This window comes from Numenius arquata, chromosome 6 (genome assembly GCF_964106895.1).
Source record: "Numenius arquata chromosome 6, bNumArq3.hap1.1, whole genome shotgun sequence".
NCBI lineage: Eukaryota > Metazoa > Chordata > Aves > Charadriiformes > Scolopacidae > Numenius > Numenius arquata.
The window spans coordinates 59,257,700-59,276,588 of NC_133581.1; the positions used below are offsets into that span (position 1 = coordinate 59,257,700).

An 18,889-nucleotide genomic window follows, 5' to 3' on the forward strand; every position below is an offset into this window, starting at 1 on the left:
TCTAATATGAAAGACCGTAAGCAGCAGTTCTACTGTGCCATGAGAAGAACGAGTCCGTCACCAATGTTCCAATTCCTTGCAATGGCTGGTAATTTAGTAAATACAGAAGATCCTTGGAAGCAGGTTGAACGCCAGCAGAAGGGGTGACCAATTTAACTGGAATATGGAAGCTGGATATACCAAATAGGTTCTCTAAAGATTTTAATGATGCTGGGAGCATCAGTGCCCCGTGTTTGCATTCTGTTTCTCTGTGGCCGATCAATAGGGTAATTTTTGTCTTGATGCCTTGAGCAAGAGTGTTTAAAGCCCTTTAGACATTTTATTACACGTAATGTTCTTATGAGTCTGTAAAATGGGGGATAGCGATCCTGAGTTTTGTAAAGAGCTTTGTAAAAGCACTTTTAGAGATGAAAAGCTCCATATAAAATCAGGTATGGTTGTTTTATCATAAATGTCTAAAGCCTTTCTGAATTCCATTAAGCTCTTGGATTCTCTATCCTCTGACAGTGAGTGCCACTGGTTAATGCTGCACTGTGCAAAATGGGATGTATTAAAAAAACTTTAAAAAGGTTGTTGCTTTGTGGAATGCCCTATTATTTGCTGTTTTGTGAGAGCTGGAAATAGGAATGGGAGATTTTATTTTTATTATTTCATATAACTCTTCTCTCTTATGTATCAACTGTCTCTAAACAGTCCCCTAATATTTCAGATCTCTTTTTACAGACTCTTTTCAAGTCCATGATCATTTTTCCCCTGTTATTCTCTGTCCTGTTCTTTTTATTCTGTACCTCTTTTTGTGATGGGATGTCCAGAATCCAAGGTGAGGTTGTGCTTTCAATTTATACAATGGCATTTTGATATTTTTAATGTTTTCCTCTTTTCCTTTCTTAACACAGCCAAACAGCTTGTTTGGGTTTTCCTGACCCCCACTGTGCATTGAGCAGGTGCCTTCACTGAGCCGTCCACAACAACGTGATGCAAGTGTTGAGTGGTTACAGTTAATTTAGAGCCCATCAGTGTGTGCGGGCAGGATAAATTGCACCTTCCAATATGTGTAACTTTGCAGCCATCTATGCTGAGGGTGATCTGCCAGTCTATTGATTGTCCACCTGTCTTTGGTACGAATTTGGCAGGGTTTGTTTTTCCATGGTGATGAATAATTCCTGTTGCATCTGATGGAATTTTTGTCACTGCACTGTTCTCTCCTTTGGCAGATCTCTGGCAGGGAAACTAAACCTTGATGTAGGAATGGGTGTAACGGGACACTCGTTTGTTGTTGAGGGTGATGTGGGTCAACCCATTTAGAGTAGAGAGCTCCTTCTGCCTTGTGGGTGCTACCTGGACCTGTTTCCCTTTTCATCACATTTCTCAGTGATTCCAGTAATAGTTCAGCCTCACTGGAAGTAATAACATTGCAGGTGCTAATGTAGACAGGGCTCCTGCAGTATCACCTTGTCTAAAAGAGCTCAGAGCAGGTTGAAATGAAGCTGTGGTAAAAACATCAGTAAATGTTGCAGCCTTGTCCTAACTAGAGAGTCGCCCACTGCTGCCGTCTGTAGTGCTGGGCTTGATGTTGCAGAGAGGGAATTCTGAGCTGGGAATGGGATAAAATGAGCAAGTGATTTTCTTGCATCTTCTCCGATAATTGCTCAGTTTTCTTTTCACTCTTTGTGAGGGAGTTTGTCGAAAGCCACTTGAAAATCCCAATAAATCTCTCCCTTTTCTCTTCTATTGACCATTGTATTAACATGCTCAGAGTATTTTAGTGGACTGGTGAAGAATCATTTTTTTCTCTCAAAATCCCTGTTGGCTTTTTTCAGTCATATCACATTTAGCTAGATGATTTTTAGTACTCTTTATAATTATTGTCTCAGCTAATTTAGCTGATACAGAATAAAAGCTTGCAGGACTATAATTTCCCAGATTACTCTGGATTTTTCTTAAAAACAGGGCAACGTTTGTTCCCCTTCAGTCCTCTGGAAGCTAATGGTTTTAATGTGCGATCCCCTTTTTATTATGATTATCAGCATCTCAGCTACTTTTTGAATTACTCTTTATGTGTTTGAAGTTTTCACGGTATTTTCTGGAGACATCTTTCTTGAAATACTGTCTTGGAGAGTCTATCTCCATTGAAAGCAGTGATGGGCAGGCGTCTCCCCAGCATTCTGCCCCATTGCCTGCAGAAGGAGAAGGGAAGGAGAACCTTTCCCTTGCTGAGGTTGGGAGTAGGTGGGATGTGAGCAGGCACCACCTGGCCTGGGGCTGTTTCTGCTCAATTGTACAGGACTGCTCTCCATTGGGGAGGTGAGAGGAGGAGCAGCCCATCTAGCCCCCCTCCTCAGGGCGAAATCCAGCCTGACGTCCTTTGTGATATGTCTGTGTTCACAGTGTTCCTGGAGGCAGCGCTCATCACCAGGAATTTCTGGTGACTAGTTTGTTATGTCTTTGACTAATTGCATTTCAAATTTTCTCTCTGCATTCCTAATCCTCATTTCACGTTTTGCCAGCTATGAGTATGCCCTTCAGGGTTGGAATGACTTTTCTGAAGGATTTTTCATATGAGGAGTAGCTTCTACCACTTACTTTACTGTCTTTAGACACCCTTCTGAACCCCTCTGTCACCAGATACCAGATACTCAGGTTTTCACCAGTATATTTTCACTTTGGTATTTATTTTCTTCTAAATTAATTACTTTATTTTTAAGACCAGATTAGCATCTGCCCATTTGTGACACCTGCGTGTCTGATGCTCTGAAGAGCAGTTCTTTGGCAAGGTCTCTGAGTAAAGGCTCCTTCAAAAGCATCAAAATGACTTGAGAAGCCAGGTCTGCTTGTGCCTCAAGGGGAAGTTAAAAAATGTCCCTCTGCAGCTCTGCTTGCTGAGTATGTGCTTCATCCCAGAGGTTCCTCCTTTTCATACCTGAGAGTCGTTGCTTTCACTATGGCCCATATGGAACAATTTTACTAATCAGTGTTAATCCCAATCTACCCAGGATTTAGGTAAACCACACGAGTCTGATAGCCGTGCTGTGGGCCAATGGAGAATTTGTTCTGCTGAAATTCAGGGAAAGGGTTTGAGACAGAAAGAGATGCTCATGTGGACTGAGGAAGGAACCATATACACACTCAGACAGTGTTTGTGGTCTGAAGTGCTTCCCGAGGGAGGCTTATTCTTGGTAATCCTTGGTACATGAAATGCTTCCTTTCTCTGCTGTATGCTCCCAGGCATGATGCATACAAGCGGGTCCATGTCTAACTAACTGTTGTTCCAAGCTCTTTTCCCTGATAAGAAGAGTCTTCAAGATATTGCTTGTGCAACAAAGATCAATATCTTACGAGATTTCTTGGAGAAAAGCTCTGATCCATTCTGGGGGTTTCCATCTACCCTCCAGTTTCTTCAAGGTAGGACAGAAACGTGGGTCAGCAGTATCGGGTACAGTAGTAGGAATGTGGCATTCTTACTTCACTTGTGATTCAGAGAAGGTCACCTCTCAGAGAAACAAGTGCTGCAACTGGACTGTGACCTAGCTTGGGGAGATCCAGGCAATTAATAGATAACATTATGAACATTTTTCTGATAAAAATCCTGACCTGCTTGGTAAGAAAAGAGATGTTAGAAGCTGCATTCACAGTCCCGCTTTGTTCTCACTGTACTTCTGCCTCTAATGTGGACTGGAGTTTTGTAAACTGTAGTGCTACGGATAGATTTTCTTCTTCTGAGACAAGTTGCCTGGTCATCTTCTGTCTCTCTATCAGGGGCAGGAGCTGGCATTCCCTGGTCTGGACAGCCAACCAAGGCAGCTATATCTTAGAAGTTTTAGCCATGCCAGTTGTGAGAGCATGGCGGAAGATGCTGTGCATGGGCCTTTTGTTCAGTTTTGTTCCTGGAGCCCTCTGTAAGGATGGTGTTGTCTCTCTTGGCCAGGATTGCTTTGTCCATGAGGCCAACCAGGTTCTCTACAGGGTGGATAAGTTTAGGAGGGCCAAAATTTCTTCTCTCCTTGTGCTACAGGAGAGAGAGGCTATTTCTGCCACCTTCTCAGCAGTAGCTGACATGAAGATACACCCTGCATCCAAGTGTGGCTACAACCAGTTGCATTCCCAGCCATGTGAGTTTTCCATCCTGTTTTTTCTGTCTCCCTTGGTGATCTCTGTGGAGTGGGTAGGTGCACTGGAGCCAGCACCTCTACCCTGAGCTGGCTGCCCGGCCTCGTGTCCAGCACTGCGCTACAGCCCCAGGGTTGCTGCTGGTCTGCCCCGAGCCGTGCTGCAGCCTAGAATCATTTGATGGGCTCCTGTTGTGCCTGTAGGAGGTTGCAGGGCTCTGTGCTGGCCTGTGCTCAGTGCTGGGGTATTTGGAGCATGTCTGCAAGGAGCCTTGCCACTGTCTCCCATCAGTGCCCCGGGCCGTGGCTGCCCAACGCCTCGGGGGGCAACTGGCCACCACTCCCCTTCCCCTTTGCTACTGGTGGGGGGTTCCTTCCATGGCTGGAGGCAGCGGGCAGAGGGCGATTATCGGAGCTGCATAAAAGCTGTTTCCCTGTAATGGGCTGCACTCACGGTGCTGTGACAAACTACCCAGCTGCTCTGGCTCCTTCCCTCCCACTGCCTTTCTCTTTCATCCTATTACTCTCTCCCTGCTTTTCTTGCTCTCCCGTCCTCTCTCACAGCTTCCTTTCCTTGTCCCCTTTTGGCTTGCTTTTGCCCCCGCCGCACAAAGGGGAGGAGGGCAGGGAAGCAGCCAGGGCAGAGGCTTGCTTGTTACAGCAGGAGCTTTAAAGCAGGTGTGCAAAATGCAGCCCAATAATGTGGGGGAATTCAGGCGTGCTCATGGATGTTATTTTCTGCCTAGGTATCACGAGTGCTTTTGAGCAGGCCATTTGCTGGGGGAAGCTCACTCTTCTAGCGCGAGTTACGCTTGCCTGTGTGCTCCCACCTAGGAGAGTGTGTGTGTGCATGCATCTATGTTTGCACATGAGGCTTTCTCTTCACACTCCCGTAGGCCTGTGTTTTGTGCACTTGCAGCTCAGCACCCGGTCTGTCCCCTGACACGTTCCTGTCCCGTGATGTGACACGGCACTGCTTTGCAGGGAGAGCAAAGATAGCCACTAAATGGGGTGTGGGTGGTGTTCATGCATGTTTGTGGTGCTGGTTCTTTCTGCCACCATGTATTTTGAGGCTTTTGATGGAGTCCCTCACCACAGGATCTTGGACAGATGGGGTCTGCAGACACAGGATTTGACCTTCAATGACTTCTGACACAGAAGCCAGAGGAATTGGGAGCCTCCATGCAGATAGGTGTCCGGCATTAAAAGGAGATGGGTGCAGAGTCATATTTTGTCATTGATTTGCTTAGATTTTATTAATGTATGAGGGTAAACTTATCTGAAGTTTATTAAAGAATATCGAATATAGCTGTGTCCTTGGCAGGAGGCTTTTCTAGTGAGAGTAATAAAAGCAGAATAAATCATTGTCACTGAAGGATGTGGTGGCTCGTCTGTTCTTGATAGGCGGAATGAACCTCAGGAGCTGAAATCCAAAGCAGGCAATTGGTTGGTGATGGGTTTTGTCATTTGGTGGCTGCGTTTTGGCCAATGTGAGCAAAGCTGGCAAGTCTTCTAATTCTTAGTTTCTAAGACCACTGTCACTTCAGACTTTGTTGACAGTGTAAGCAGTAAGACCAAGACCTGGCTGGACTGGAGGGATGCAATTTCCCCTTGTGGTGTGTCAGAGTGAGCTGAGAAGAATGAAGGACTGCCTACGTACTGTCCTCCTCACTGCCAGTTAGACATCTATAGTTCTGATTTGTAACAGATTCTTCTTCCAAGTTCCTGTAAGTTTCTCGGATGGTTTCTGTGGTTTTCGTCTCACTTGAATTCATCACACTCACATACATGGTTGTGGCCCTGACTTTTGTCTTTTGACAAGGGGTTCCCAAACTCTGCATTGTAGCGGTGGATCACAGGGACGTACCAATGCTGCCCTATGGCTAGACATCTGATTCTGTGCGAGGATGTAGCCCTGGACAGAGCCAAAAACTAATCATAGAATCATAGAATGGTTAGAGTTGGAAGGGACCTTAAAGATCATCAAGTTCCAAGCCCCCTGCCATGGGCCGGGACACCTCCACTAGAGCAGGTTGCTCAAAGCCCCATCCAGCCTGGCCTTAAACACTTCCAGGGATAATGTGCTGTCACTTATCATGGTGCCTGTGCAAGCATGTGTGGAAGCCCCTTACACTCTGGACCATCTTGTCCTGGTCTGGTTCAGCCCCTCTAAATCAAGTCATAGTCCTAATACTTAGCTGACACATTAGATGATGATGCTCAAAATCAAGAAAGGAAATCCCTGGTCTGTTTAAATCCTGGACGAATAAAAGGTACATATGTGGGCATGTGCATGTAACTGACATCAAAAAGGCTTGGCTGATGTTCTGGTCTCTCTGCAGGTGCACCTGCGCTCTGCTGAGCGCCTCCGGGAGTTGTGCTGCGCCAACCGAGGCACTTTCATCAAGGTGGGACAGCACCTGGGAGCACTTGACTACCTGCTGCCTGAGGAGTACACCCGCACCCTCAAAGTGCTGCACAGCCAGGCCCCGCAGAGCACCAGACAGGAGATTGAGCAAGTTATCCGTGAGGATCTGGGCAAAGAGGTAGGGGCAGCCGGAGTTCTGTGTTGGCTTCTCAGGCCTCAGCAAGCCCTGGGCAACTAGAGGAAAGAAAACAGGAGCAAGGAGGTCCTTGGTGGTTCTCAGTTGCAAGAGATACCAAGGGGAGATATCTCCTCCTTGCCCCTGGGAGAAGGCCATGCAAATTTTCCCTGTACATTGATGGGCATTATTGGCAAGCTTAGGAAAAGAGAAGATAACAGAGGATTAAGAGTGTGAAAGCTGCCCAATGGAAATGGCAGGACTCGGCAGAGCTGGGTACTCCAGAGGTTATGCTAAGACTAACAGGGTGGCTGGAGGTCAGGGTGGAGGGCTGTCTGCCACACTAAGGAGTGGGAGCTGGAGGTATTGATATTCAGGACAGAGATCTATTAACAGAGATCTGTGAGGGACGACTGTTCTCCCCTGGCTGCTCTACACCAATTCCAGCCAGCACTGACAGCCCTTTACTTTCTTGAGCCCCTAATTAACCCTCAAAGAAAATAATAACATAAATCACTTCTGGTGCTTGCACTCAGGTAATGCAGTAGCCCAGGAGCCCGTGTCACCATTAACCCTCAGCAGCCCACAGCACTGAGATCAGAGGTAGGTGCCTGTGTTCATTAGATATAAGGGAAGTAACTGCAGTATTTAGAGAGGGTGTTCTGCTACTTTGCATCTTGTCCCTGATAAGAAGAGGTCCCCCCACACTCCAGCCCAGGTTGAGGAGAGGCATTTCAAGGATCACAACTGACATGGTGAGAGGGAGGCAGGAGGCAACAATGTGCAAAGGCAATGGTAGAGAAGGTGCATGCAAGGAGGAGGAAGAAAGGAGGCTGAAGAAGGGAAGCAATGTGTATGTCTCTTATTGCTCATATATTAGAGGTTTGGGGGGCTGTTTTAGGTTGTTCTGGCCTGTCTGGGTGGTAAGGAGGTATAGGGGGAACATGAGGGTCTAAGTGAAATATTTGCACCTAGTGGGTATATTATGGGCAGATTTGGATGGGGTGAGTCTGCCTATGTGTAGTTTAAGGGTCTAGGTATTGTCTAGTCAGGAATGACAATTAATATTTCCCTACAGTTTAATGGCAGGGTTATGTCAGCCCCTGACCCGCAAGATGCTCCCTCTCTCAGCACTGCATCCTTGTAGCATGGCTGGTACCAGCTGCGTTTCATAGCTCCGTGGACAGATGGAGCAGGGCAGGCTGGCTGCTCCCTCAGACCCCTGCTGCTCCACAGGCTTCTGCCCAGCAATCTCCCCTCTGCAGGAGCCGCAGAAAGCCACCCCGAGGTTAGCCCCCATTAAATTATCACAGCAGCCACCTCTGTGGTTCAGTTTGTGTGGTGTCTCTCAGAGGCTGGGGCAGGTGCTCGAAGGTGGGCCCTTGTTTCTCAAGTGTGTGTTCAGCTGCCACTGATATGCCCTGGTTTCTTTCAGCTTTTTGGGAACTAGACGAGCCCTCCCTGCCTCATTGATTTCCAGTGAGGCAGCTCGAACCCAGTCTCCCCAGCAGCCTTCCCCCTTAGCATTCACTTCACCCACATGGGCAGTGCTGGGCAATAATTAAAGAGACAGAGAAAGGGAGGAAAAAAAAAGGTAGAAATGGGGAAAAAATGGATAGAGAGGAAATGCTAATGAGAAAAAGAAAGTGATGATAAAAGAAAGAAATGAAGAGAACGACATATAAAAATAAAGGAGCTGGTGAAGGTGGGCAGTATTAAAAGCTGAGGTAAATGCCCATTTCCATTAGTTACAAAGTACCCAATCAAGGTATTTAAAAGCAAGAAGGATTTGGGGAACCTAATGCAACCAAAGTTGTCTTTGCTGACACCCAAAGGTTTTAATGGGGTTACTTCAGGAACAAATTTAATTCCAGTGTAGCTACATCCTCAGTACATTCTAAATACAATATACTTAGCTGAAGTGTAGATGGCAGAACGGCAAAGTGGAGTGTCAGAGCAGAGGGGAGTGCAAAGGGAGATCCTGAAACCTTCCCCTTGGGTCCAGTGTCACACCTGGGAACTTGCAATGAATTCAAATAGAAGAGAAAATGACAATGAGGGAACCTTCCCGGGGGGCCTACACCTAACCCTTCTGCTCTCAAATTCAGTGATAAGAGTTCCAGTTCCCCCATCAGGTTCCAGAGCAGGCTTCTCTGATGAATCTCAAGTGTGTAGGCAAGAAGTAATTACATACAGTTTGGATCAGTGCAGAACAAATGGGGGAAATAGCAACAGGAAATACAGAGATACCTAGGGAGGAGTGTGACAGGCTGACAAATTAGGCCAAAGCTTGTAAAAGGGCATGAAGATCAAAAAAAGCCAATTTCGTTTATAGAAGCATTGTATCTTTAGTCAATTAGAAATAATCTGTCTTCTGATGTGACCTACTCCTGAGAATCTTATCAGAGGCTTGGATGTTTGACAAATGGAGTGGTTTTGTGGAAAAACTGGCATAACCGCAGAGCATGCCAATGGGACTGACCTTTGAGCAAAGGCAGGGGGCTTGTGAGGTGGGTTAACAGCAGTTCAACATGACTGTATTGTCACCACGCAGACTTGCGTGACACCCTGCTGATGGGAGAGCTCCCATTCTAGGCCAGCATCATGGCTGGAGACTGGGAGCTGCAGCATGTAGCTGATTTAAAGGCAAATAGCATGTGTGCTGGTCTGACACAGAAGGAGAACCATCATATGCACTGACTAGTGGGTTGCCCTGTCAAACCCTGTTTTAACTTAGGGTGAACCTGTGTACCCATCAGGGATCATCGGGATAGAAATAATCAGTAGTGAGCAGATGTTGGCTTTCTAATCTCAGCCATAGTGGTTTGGCTAAGTGACAGTGGGAGACCGTTGTTCTCTTGAGTGTTGTATGCAAGAGGTTGGGGTGGGGGTGGGATTCTCAGGACAGCACAAGTAGTAGCAGTGGGAGAGGCTGCACAAAGAAATCTTTACAATGACTCCTGGAAATGCTCACCAGCAAGATCATAGAGTAAGAGTCTTTTAGAGAGACAGTGGAGATACCATAGGAAGGGCTTGTTCTGGGTGGATTCCTTGAATCAGTTGGGAAAAACAGTGTGCGTAAGAATGGCGATGAAAGATGAATGAAAGAGTCTCTCCTATCTCTGTTCACATTTTTCCTGCTTGAGCAAGGTTCTGAAAGTGAAAAGGTGTCAGGGGTGGAAAAGGAATGCGAAATGGGTATGTTCACTACTCCACAATTGTCATTTTCTCTGCAGGACTATTAATGACACAGGGAAAGATAGCTGGTTCAGCTAAGCTCTCTAACTCAATAAGGTGCATGCAGAGCAGAGCCCGGCAACTTCTGGTGAAATTTGGAAACCAGACCGTTAGGGAGAAAGACTGATGAGAGGCTCTGGAAGATGAATCTTTTGGAGTGGCTGCACCTTAAAAGTGCAAAACCATTATGCTTAGAAACTAGAAATGATGGAAGAAATGTTTTTCTAGCACTGGGATTAGGGGCATTTGTTCCCTCTGGAAGGTCAGTTGGAAGACTGGCTTGTGGCCCTGGTGTATAGGGATACTGGGAAGGTGATGCCAGTTTGGTCTCAGAGCAGAGGTGCAGAACCCAGGACATCTCTGAGTTCGGCCAAGCCAGTTCCACCTGACAGCCCTTTGGTGTCTGTCGGAAAGGCTTCCTGTAGGTCTTTCTGTGTGTGATTTCCATGGACAAGGTACTCAGAGGAGCTTATTGCTCGTTGCTAATACTGATAGAGCTATTGTGAAACTCTCCCCTTTCAAAAGTACATCATCATCTCTCTGCTCTGACCAAGGCCATTCCAGGGCATCCCTCCTCATAGGACTAAGTGGCTGCAGAAGGACTTGGCAACTCTTATAAGACTGCTCTTCCAAATATCCTTGGTGTCTTTCTGTTGTCTGGCTCCAGTACTATGCAGTGTAGTCCTGATATGGCTCTGTGGGTCTTGCTTCTCTGCCACTGTGCAATGATAATAAGCTTAGATCCTGTGACATCTCCTGACTTCACTGTGTACCCCTATCTATGCCAACACACTCTTTTACCTCTTTCTAGTCCTAAAATACATCCCATCTGATCTGCACATTCCAGTAGGCCACAGCATAGCTCTACTCACTCAGTACCACTGTAATCCCTCTCCTGTAGATCTCACTTTCCAGAGCCCATTGCTCATCAGCTTCCAGCCCATCCTAACTCACTGGCATTTTATAATCAACTTTCTGACCTTTTCCCCAAGACTCCTTATTCTCCCCCTTGGTGTGTTTGTGTTCTCAATACTCTACCCAGGCTTTTACTCATGTTGGAGGTAATTTTTTTTGGTGGGAGACATTCCCTCCCCACTCATCGCTCGCCACTCTCCCTTCAGAAATGTCCCAGTTCCTCCACCTGTTCTAATTTCTGGCAGGTTCCCATCAGTCCCTGCTCTCACATCTGATCTGAGGTTGTGCACTTGCAAGTTAGGGCAAGGATAAAATTAGCATCCCCATGAGGCCAGCACGCTCTCAGTTAGGGTCTGTCCCCCAGGTGCTCTGTGTCCTTGCCTGGGGGCCGAGGGGCTGGTATAGGGCACAGGGCCAGCCTCGCCTGCCATGGGAGTGAGGATCTCTCCTTCCTCCTTGCCCCTTGACTTATCCTCACATCTCTGGCCTCTTGCTAACAGTTGTTGAAGCTGTCACAGAGATGCATGGAAATTGCTGAAGCTGAGCAGTCTCAGATGCTATTAATTGGGGGATCCCAAGAAATCCTGACCAGCTCTCTGCCTGGACCCCAGGTATCCACATCTGCACACACACACACACTTATACCATTGCTGGTGAGTTTGCTGTGCTCCAGGAAGGCTGAGAGGCAAAACAGGCTCCATAGGGAGAACACACCAGTGATTGAATGTGTTGTTTCCAGTGCTTACTTTGTTCAAAGCTGGGAGAAAGGTCTGGGGTGAGCCCAGAGGTCAAGACTTGTCTCTGCTGAAGCCAAATTTTATGAAGGGCTTAAATTGATGGAAAGACAATCATTTGGAAGGATGTCAGTCCAGCTCTGCTTTGTGGGAGTGCAGGTAATGGCAAGTAGTTTCTAATTACTTGATTAGCCAGCACCTCCAAGGAGACCATGCTTTTCATCCACAGTTAATTGCGGCTTTTACCTGTTGTTCAAGGACTATTTTGCTGTTTGCAAGAAGCCTCCTGCAGCCATACAATAATGGAGCTCGATGATTGAGCAGGGCAGGGTACGTCAGTGAGTTGACTGTGATTTGTAAGCAAAACACGTGTGGTAGAGGAACCTCCAGTGCTGTGGTTTGTGAAGCAGGATGCGTTTTTACGGACAGTGATGCTTGGTGGACCCAGCTTACTGTTAAAGTGCTTTGCTTTCCTTGGATTCCTACCCTTTTGCCTGGCGTGACACCAATGCTCTGCTGTAAGAAACAGATACTCCTCATCTGAGAAGTCATTGTCCCTGCAGCAAAATGGCGGCTAAGTAGGATACCGCCCTTTGTCCCTCTACCTTAAATTGCTCCAAAGGTTCCCCAAGTGTTTTCTAGGTCGGGTACATGAGCTTTATTCATCCGCTGTTGAAATGTACCCATACACACCCGGGAGCATGCTCACTGCAATGATGTGCAGCAATGCCACACAGCCATTTGGCAGGGAGGAACAAAAATCGTATGCTCGTGGAACTTGCCATGGGAAAGATTTAGAATGAGACCACAGCAAGGTGCTGATCCTCACAGCAAGAGACTTCTCTGCCCTTGAACTGTTGGAGTCTGAGAAAAGACAGAGGGTATAGAAGAGACTCCTATTTTTACTCCCATTTCTGTACACACTCTTGGTACAGCATGGCGGTCTTTGCTGTGCCAGTGAAAGGGAGAAGGACGAACTGATTCCCTTCCTTCTGGAACTCTTGATTAGCATTTTAAGCTCTGGCGAGACATATGCTTACTTCTGATTTGCAGAACTATTGAAGCATTGCTCAGCCCTGTGGGAGAGCAGCTAGGCCTTCAATAGGCTGTTGGGTATTACACTGCATGTCCTACAGCATCCAAGTTGTTCCCAAGGGAATATGAGCCGCTTTCTGTAGCTGGCACCATATGTTGCCCTAGAGAAGGTTCGTTTACCCTGCCAGATCACAAGGTCTTCAGGTTACAATGCTGCAGGTCCTGCTATGACCCTAGAAAGCCTCTTCCCAGGCTGGCAGAGTTGTCTAACCCATCCAGGATGCCAGGACATGTGCCTGCTTCCTCCGGTGTTGCACAGCCTTGTGGTCCGCCCAAAAGCACTGATGTGTGGGACAATCAGTGTATGGTTGCTCTCATGGTTGCTTGGGGCTGTGGTACTGATGCTGAATGGCTCTGCTTAACACCAGGGTCTCCTGTAGCTTGTGACCCTGGTTCTGTCCTTATGTACCCGGCTCTAGCAATGCTGTGCCAGGGTGCTCTGTGAAGTTGGCCCTCACATACATCACTAACAGACATGGGGAAACTAGATTTTAGGTCAGCAAGGGCCTCTTCTGCCTGCCATGGGTGTTATATCCATCACGGGAAATCACCTCTTCCTGCATGACGTTACCCACCCTCCATTACCCCCCAGAGTGGAGGCTGGGCTGTGGTGTTACTCCCATTACTCCGATGGTGTGAGGGGCTGGGAAGTGGGACGGGAGGATTTGCCCCTTCTCCCACCCCTCTGAGCCTCCCTCACTAGGCCCATCAGGGCTTCCAAGCAGGCGTCAATAAAAAACACATTTGTATTAAAACTATAATGAGGAATAAAAAAACTTCACATTTTTTTCAATAACTCGGGATATAAAAAAGAGATTTTTATCAATTATGAAAAGGGTTTTGGCCATAAAAAGGTAATTTAAAGAGTCTGAGATGGATGGCAAATAGCATTAATGTCACCCAGAACAAATGGGCCCACATTACTCAACTGAAAGGCAGGAGCGGCTGCCTGTGCAGGTCCTGCTGCTGCAGCCTCCGCCGTGCTCTCCCTGCCCCGTCTCTGGTAAGAGGCCCCAGTCGCTGGTGGATCTCAGTGTGGCTGCCTCTACACCGAGCCCTCGTGAGGTCAGTATCTGCTGCTCCACTGCCAAAGGAAAGCAAACAGGGAGCTTTGTGTGCCTCAGATGGTCCACCTTGCTTTGTCCCTTGTGTTCCTGCTCCCTCCATTTGCAAGCTGCAGTATAACTGACCTTTAGTGTCACACCAAGGAGAATCTGGTGTTGTTATTGCCAGGGGAGCTTTGGGGCAGGGTACTCCCTCCTTCCATGGGTTTTCTCTCCGCTCACCGCTCCTGGGAGAAGATCTGGCTGAGACCTGCTCTTGGCAACCTCTTCCTGGGTGCTCTAAGCCCCATTGCCTAATAGAGAGAAGGTTTTGTGGGTAGATTAGAGGATAATCTCCCCTGGCTTCCTTTGAGTTAATGAGGTTTACAATACAGGAGGTTGGACAGTGGATTTTCTGAGGAATTTTTTGGAGGGCCTTCTGCAAAGAAGAGAAAGATTTGAGATCAGAAAATACAATGGGGAGCGGCCTGGTAAGGAGTATTTCTGATCTACATGCCTAGTGATATTTTTTTTCTTTAATTTACAAATTCTTTAGGTGCCTGGAGGTTAATGTATGACATACCTGCACGGAATTTGTTGGCTCGCAGTGTCTTGTGTGCAGATGGTAAACTCTATTCAGTACAGTTTTCTCGGAGTTTTGATGACACCTGAAGTGTTGCTGCGATGCAAATCAGTCTTGGCTGGCAATGCCCACCACTGCTGTCTTGGGCTGTGTTCAGTGGCCACATCCTGCGGAGGTGGTGGAAGTGCCGCACAGCAGCGCTCTAGCCATCAGCAGAAACCACCTCTCAGCACATTGGGTAACCCTTCCAGTTCCAAGCAATCATGGGAAATCTCTCTCTGTAACTGGGATTAGTAGTCCTTATGTGGCCTTCTTGTGTATGAAGACTTTTTTTTTTCAAGCATGGTGTGGTTGCTCAGCAATCTCTATGCATTTATGACACAATGGGATCTGGGTAGGGGCAGAAACTGAGCTGTTATTGTGGAGGGACTGACTTCTGTTTCAAAGCCTGCTGCTGATATACTCGGGAATATTCTTACTTGATGTTCTCATCTAGACACGGGCTGGGTTTGGTATGCCTGATTTTTCTCTAAGGGAGCAGGGAATCCTGTCATCTGCCTGCCCACTGATCTTTTAATACCCTATTTGATTCTGCCTGGTTAGCATCTCCTGTTTTCTTTCAGAATTTTGTATCTGCCCAGTTACTTGGCTCTTGACCCATTGAGAACATGAAAGCATGATGCAGTGAGTCTGGCCGCTTTTGGCAATAGGTTATTTGTAGATGAAGCAAATGACTTAAGATGAAATAAGGAGTTATAGGGCCTGACCTTGACATATCTGCATTTTCCTAACACACAGAATAGACGCATAGCATTTTTATGAATTTTTAAGATGAAGAGTGATCTAATAAGCTCTGTTTTATGGCACTTCTGGGATCTGTCTGAGGGACAGCTCCTGATTTTATGGAAGGATGCTGAACTATAGAAAGCACTTCAACCCTGCTTGCTTTTGTGTTCTGAGAATTGAAGCAAAAATTGGGATCTAAGGGGTCTCAAAGGTCCTTCCACCATTAGTGAGCAAAGTGTGTCAGTCCGTACTACGCAGACCAGCCTGAGAGAGAGGAGGTTTTCTCATGTTCCCTTTGGAAAGCAAATTATGTTTGTGAACATTAAGAACGTTTTGCACATATTTTCTGTAAGCTTTGCAGTGCTTTGGTTTTACAGAATGCATGGTTCGGAGCCAAACCTGTGAAGCTGTCTGTGAGAACTGAAGCAATAAACTCACATGACCTATTGCTTATGCCAGGAGAGCTCAGCTGAAGCAAACCCATGAGTTTATCCCTTACAAAGCTCACATAACCACTACATCTCAAATTGGCAAGTTCTTGGAAGAGGCTGTTCAGCACCAACCCTTCCAAATTTCAAATGATTAGTAGAAAATATACATTAGTTGGCTCATTTCAGATAATGAATGAAACTGAGGTAGTATAAGTTGTGAGTGGAGAACAAAGCTAATTTTGCCAAACACCTTATTGGATGTAACTGATTGGTTCAGGTCTATTAACTGTTATTCCCATTTATCAAGAAAGGCTAGAAGGAGGCTATAGCAATTAAAATTACCAGGGCACATTATATTAAGGGTTATACTAAGGAACTCTCTCAGTGTAACTTTTGCTGCCTTGTCCTTTGTGAACTGCTAGTGTCTTTGCCCTGACTGCCAAGAAAACCTCTAAGCCCACGCTTCCTGCCCCAGGTTGTCTTTTGTCCTTTGGACTATAACCTAACTTCTTCCTCTTCTTTTATTTTTTCCTTCTTTTTGTTTGAAAGAGCTGTGTTCTTAATGGGTTATCCTGTCAAAGGCCTTTGCAATCCCTTGCAATCCTCAGGACCAGCTCAGGGATTAAAGGTTGGCTGCTCCAAGCTAAACATTTGAGACACTGTGGTTCTCAGTGAGCGAGCAGGGATGAAAGGAAGGGTATGGACTGCACTGGTTCTGTGGGCCTTATGTCTCTGTTGACTACACAACCATAGGATGCTGATGACAGTGTGTTGGGTTGAGCATCTCCAGTGACAGTGTCCTGCACCAAATGAAGGAGGAGGGGCAACCTGACCAGTAGCAGGCTGTGGGCTAATCTCTCCTGGCTTTGCTATCCACCAGGCGTGTCTGGAGTGGATCTCAGTCCTCAGCCCTTCTTTGGTGAGGTGGCTTCCTGAGTTATGAGGAGGTGTTTTTTGAGATAGGTGCCCCTGCTTACATTAGGTAGAATCCACCAAATTGCCTTACCTCCTCCACAGGAGCCCAGTGATTTCAAACTATAGCAAAGGGAGCTAGATACCAGTCAGTGTTTAGAGGCTCCCTGTCCTGTTCCTATTCCAGAGGCTGACTCTGTGGCTCCATCTGCTTTTGAGCTGCATCAGCCCTAGGGAGGGAAGTAGAGCAATTGGATTCTGGCTCTAGAATAGTGAGTTGCTGGATTGCTCAGAAATGCATGTGAATTAATCAAAATTAACCCCCTACCTTTGTTTCCTTAGCCCAATTTTCTCCTTGTAACAACCTCTAGCAGTGCACCCTGAGGGTGCCAGAGGAGAACTTACGTTCAAGGTGGAAGACAAACGAGCTCTTTCCCACTGCACCCCAGACTGGCAGCCTGTCCCTTTGCGACACTTGTCACCCTGCAGTGGCAGCAGCAATGCTAGGCCTGTAAGTGTAGTTGATTTATGTTAACTGTTGAAACGATAATGTTTAATCTGTAAAGTGCTAATCTATTTTTTATGTTGATTATGAATAGGCCAGCTGTGCCTACTTTCCTATTCATAGAGTTTAGTGAACAAGCCCATTTCACAGGCTGGGTTTGGAGGGTGATTTACATGAGAGGAGACACTGCTTTAAGGAGAGTAAATCAGCTGAGTTACCCCACTGAACCACGGACCTGGCAGCCCAACAAGAAGATCTGGGGGCAAGGGGAAGAAACATTGGGAGGAAGAGGAGGAAGAGACAGATAACGCATACACTGTAGAAGAAGCAGATGGATCAGAGCAGAGACATGAAAAGTAGGGCAAATATGGGCAGGAGAAGAAAGGAGGGGCTAATATTCAGAGGAGAGATTGACAAGAGGAAAGCAGGAAATGATGTGGCTGACTTAAAATAGGACTTTACTCTTTGGAGAGGAGAGAGACCTCTGGGATCCAGAGTTTGTATGACTGGTCATTAGGGGATGCATGGAACCCATTCCCCAGCATGGTGCCAGTGATGCTCTTGGCAGAGTTGGTCGTGGATTTCATTTGCTGTGCAGTTGTCTCTCTCAAACAACTTTTCTGGATCTCTGTACATTTTCTCTGAGAGTAGGCTAGAAAGTATACATATTCCAGGGTTCCATCCAGATCTCTTTGTAAGTTATTCTACATCAACATCTCTTCAGTCCCTGTACATTGTTCTCCATGGTGTGAACTTCTGTACAGCTGTGCCTGTTGCATTGACTGGCCTGCCAGGTGTGCCAGTGTTTTGGTGTCCCATCAAGGTACACGACTGGCTTGTGAGCTTTACATCTTCAGCAGGGCTTTACTACCTTTTTAACATCCTTCTTCTAATGTAGTGATCTCATTATTTCCCTTTCTTGATATGAATTCAAGAAAGGGAATTCAGGCAGAGCTGCCAACATATGCCAGGCTATACGTACTTCCATGTCCACCTCAGATCCTCACTCCTACTTCCCTGTCCTGTTACTCAGAGGCAGTGCTGTGCTTCAATAAAACTTTATCATGCTTGTATCGACGTAATTATGACCAAAGCCTGAGGAAGGGACGTAGCTGGGCAGAATCTGCTGGGACCAGCCTTTGCCCTCTGCATGTTTTCATTGTCCACCCTGGTGACAGGCTGCTGGATTGTGCGATGCTGCTTCTGTCACTTGTGCTCTTTGTCCCAGGCCTAGAAACCCTTTTCCCTCATCCCTTTCTGAGGAGACACTTAAAAGCATTCCACGTAGTACTCACAGGAGTATGCCTCTCTCCGTTTTAGGAGCTGGAGTAGAAAGGTTTGTCAGTGTGGCATATACTCAAATATATATAGTGCTGTCCTGCCAGATACCTCCACTCCCCCTGCACACCCTGCCTCTGCACACACACACACACACACACACACTTCTCCTGACCCTCTTCTTCACTTGCCTCTCAGTGGATGGAGAATTTTGCCTATCATTCTCCTCACAAGCTGTGCACACAAATGCACTGCCCCTGCCTCCTCCTTGACTCTGTGCGCAAGCTCTGGCACAGCTTTGCTTGCTTATCAGGTGCTTGTAGCCCACCTCTTCCAATCATACACCCCCAGACATCCCCTAACCACTCTCTGTATAGTCACATAAACATGCCCATAGATATTTCTCCCCCACCGCTCCTTCTCTCATATGCTTCTCAAAGCCCCCTGGCTTTCAGAGCTGAATCACAGAGGCATTTGAGATGAGGCACAGGTGATGTGTGTTCCCGAAGGTCCCCATATATCCTCAGGCTTTGGCAGCTGGTTATTTCTCACAGGACTGCTGCTCTTGTGCAGGCTTACAGCTGACAGGGCCCTTGGGGCATCTCTGCAGCCTCCCTGGCTGTGACTAATATAGAGCCTGTTTGTTGTGGGTCCATTGACCCTTGGGTTTCAGCCAGTGTGGCAGGGATGTGTTTATGCCTGGTGTCAAAATGGTCTTGGA

The 18,889-nt window shown here is 46.9% G+C and overlaps 1 protein-coding gene across 7 annotated transcripts in view; it reads left to right on the top strand.

The window, feature by feature from the left end:
* ADCK1 (aarF domain containing kinase 1) overlaps window positions 1-18,889 on the top strand; it is a 74,930-nt gene that overhangs the window by 20,016 nt on the left and 36,025 nt on the right. For 5 of the 7 annotated variants that reach the window (XM_074149153.1, XM_074149156.1, XM_074149154.1 and 2 more), the window contains exon 3: window positions 6,449-6,652. The exons of 1 other annotated variant lie outside the window; for it this stretch is intronic. In XM_074149153.1, coding sequence (XP_074005254.1) covers window positions 6,449-6,652 — 204 coding nt within the window. Of the gene's footprint in view, window positions 1-6,419; window positions 6,653-18,889 lie in introns of all 7 variants that reach the window. One more of the 7 variants, XM_074149152.1, reaches the window with a different exon arrangement.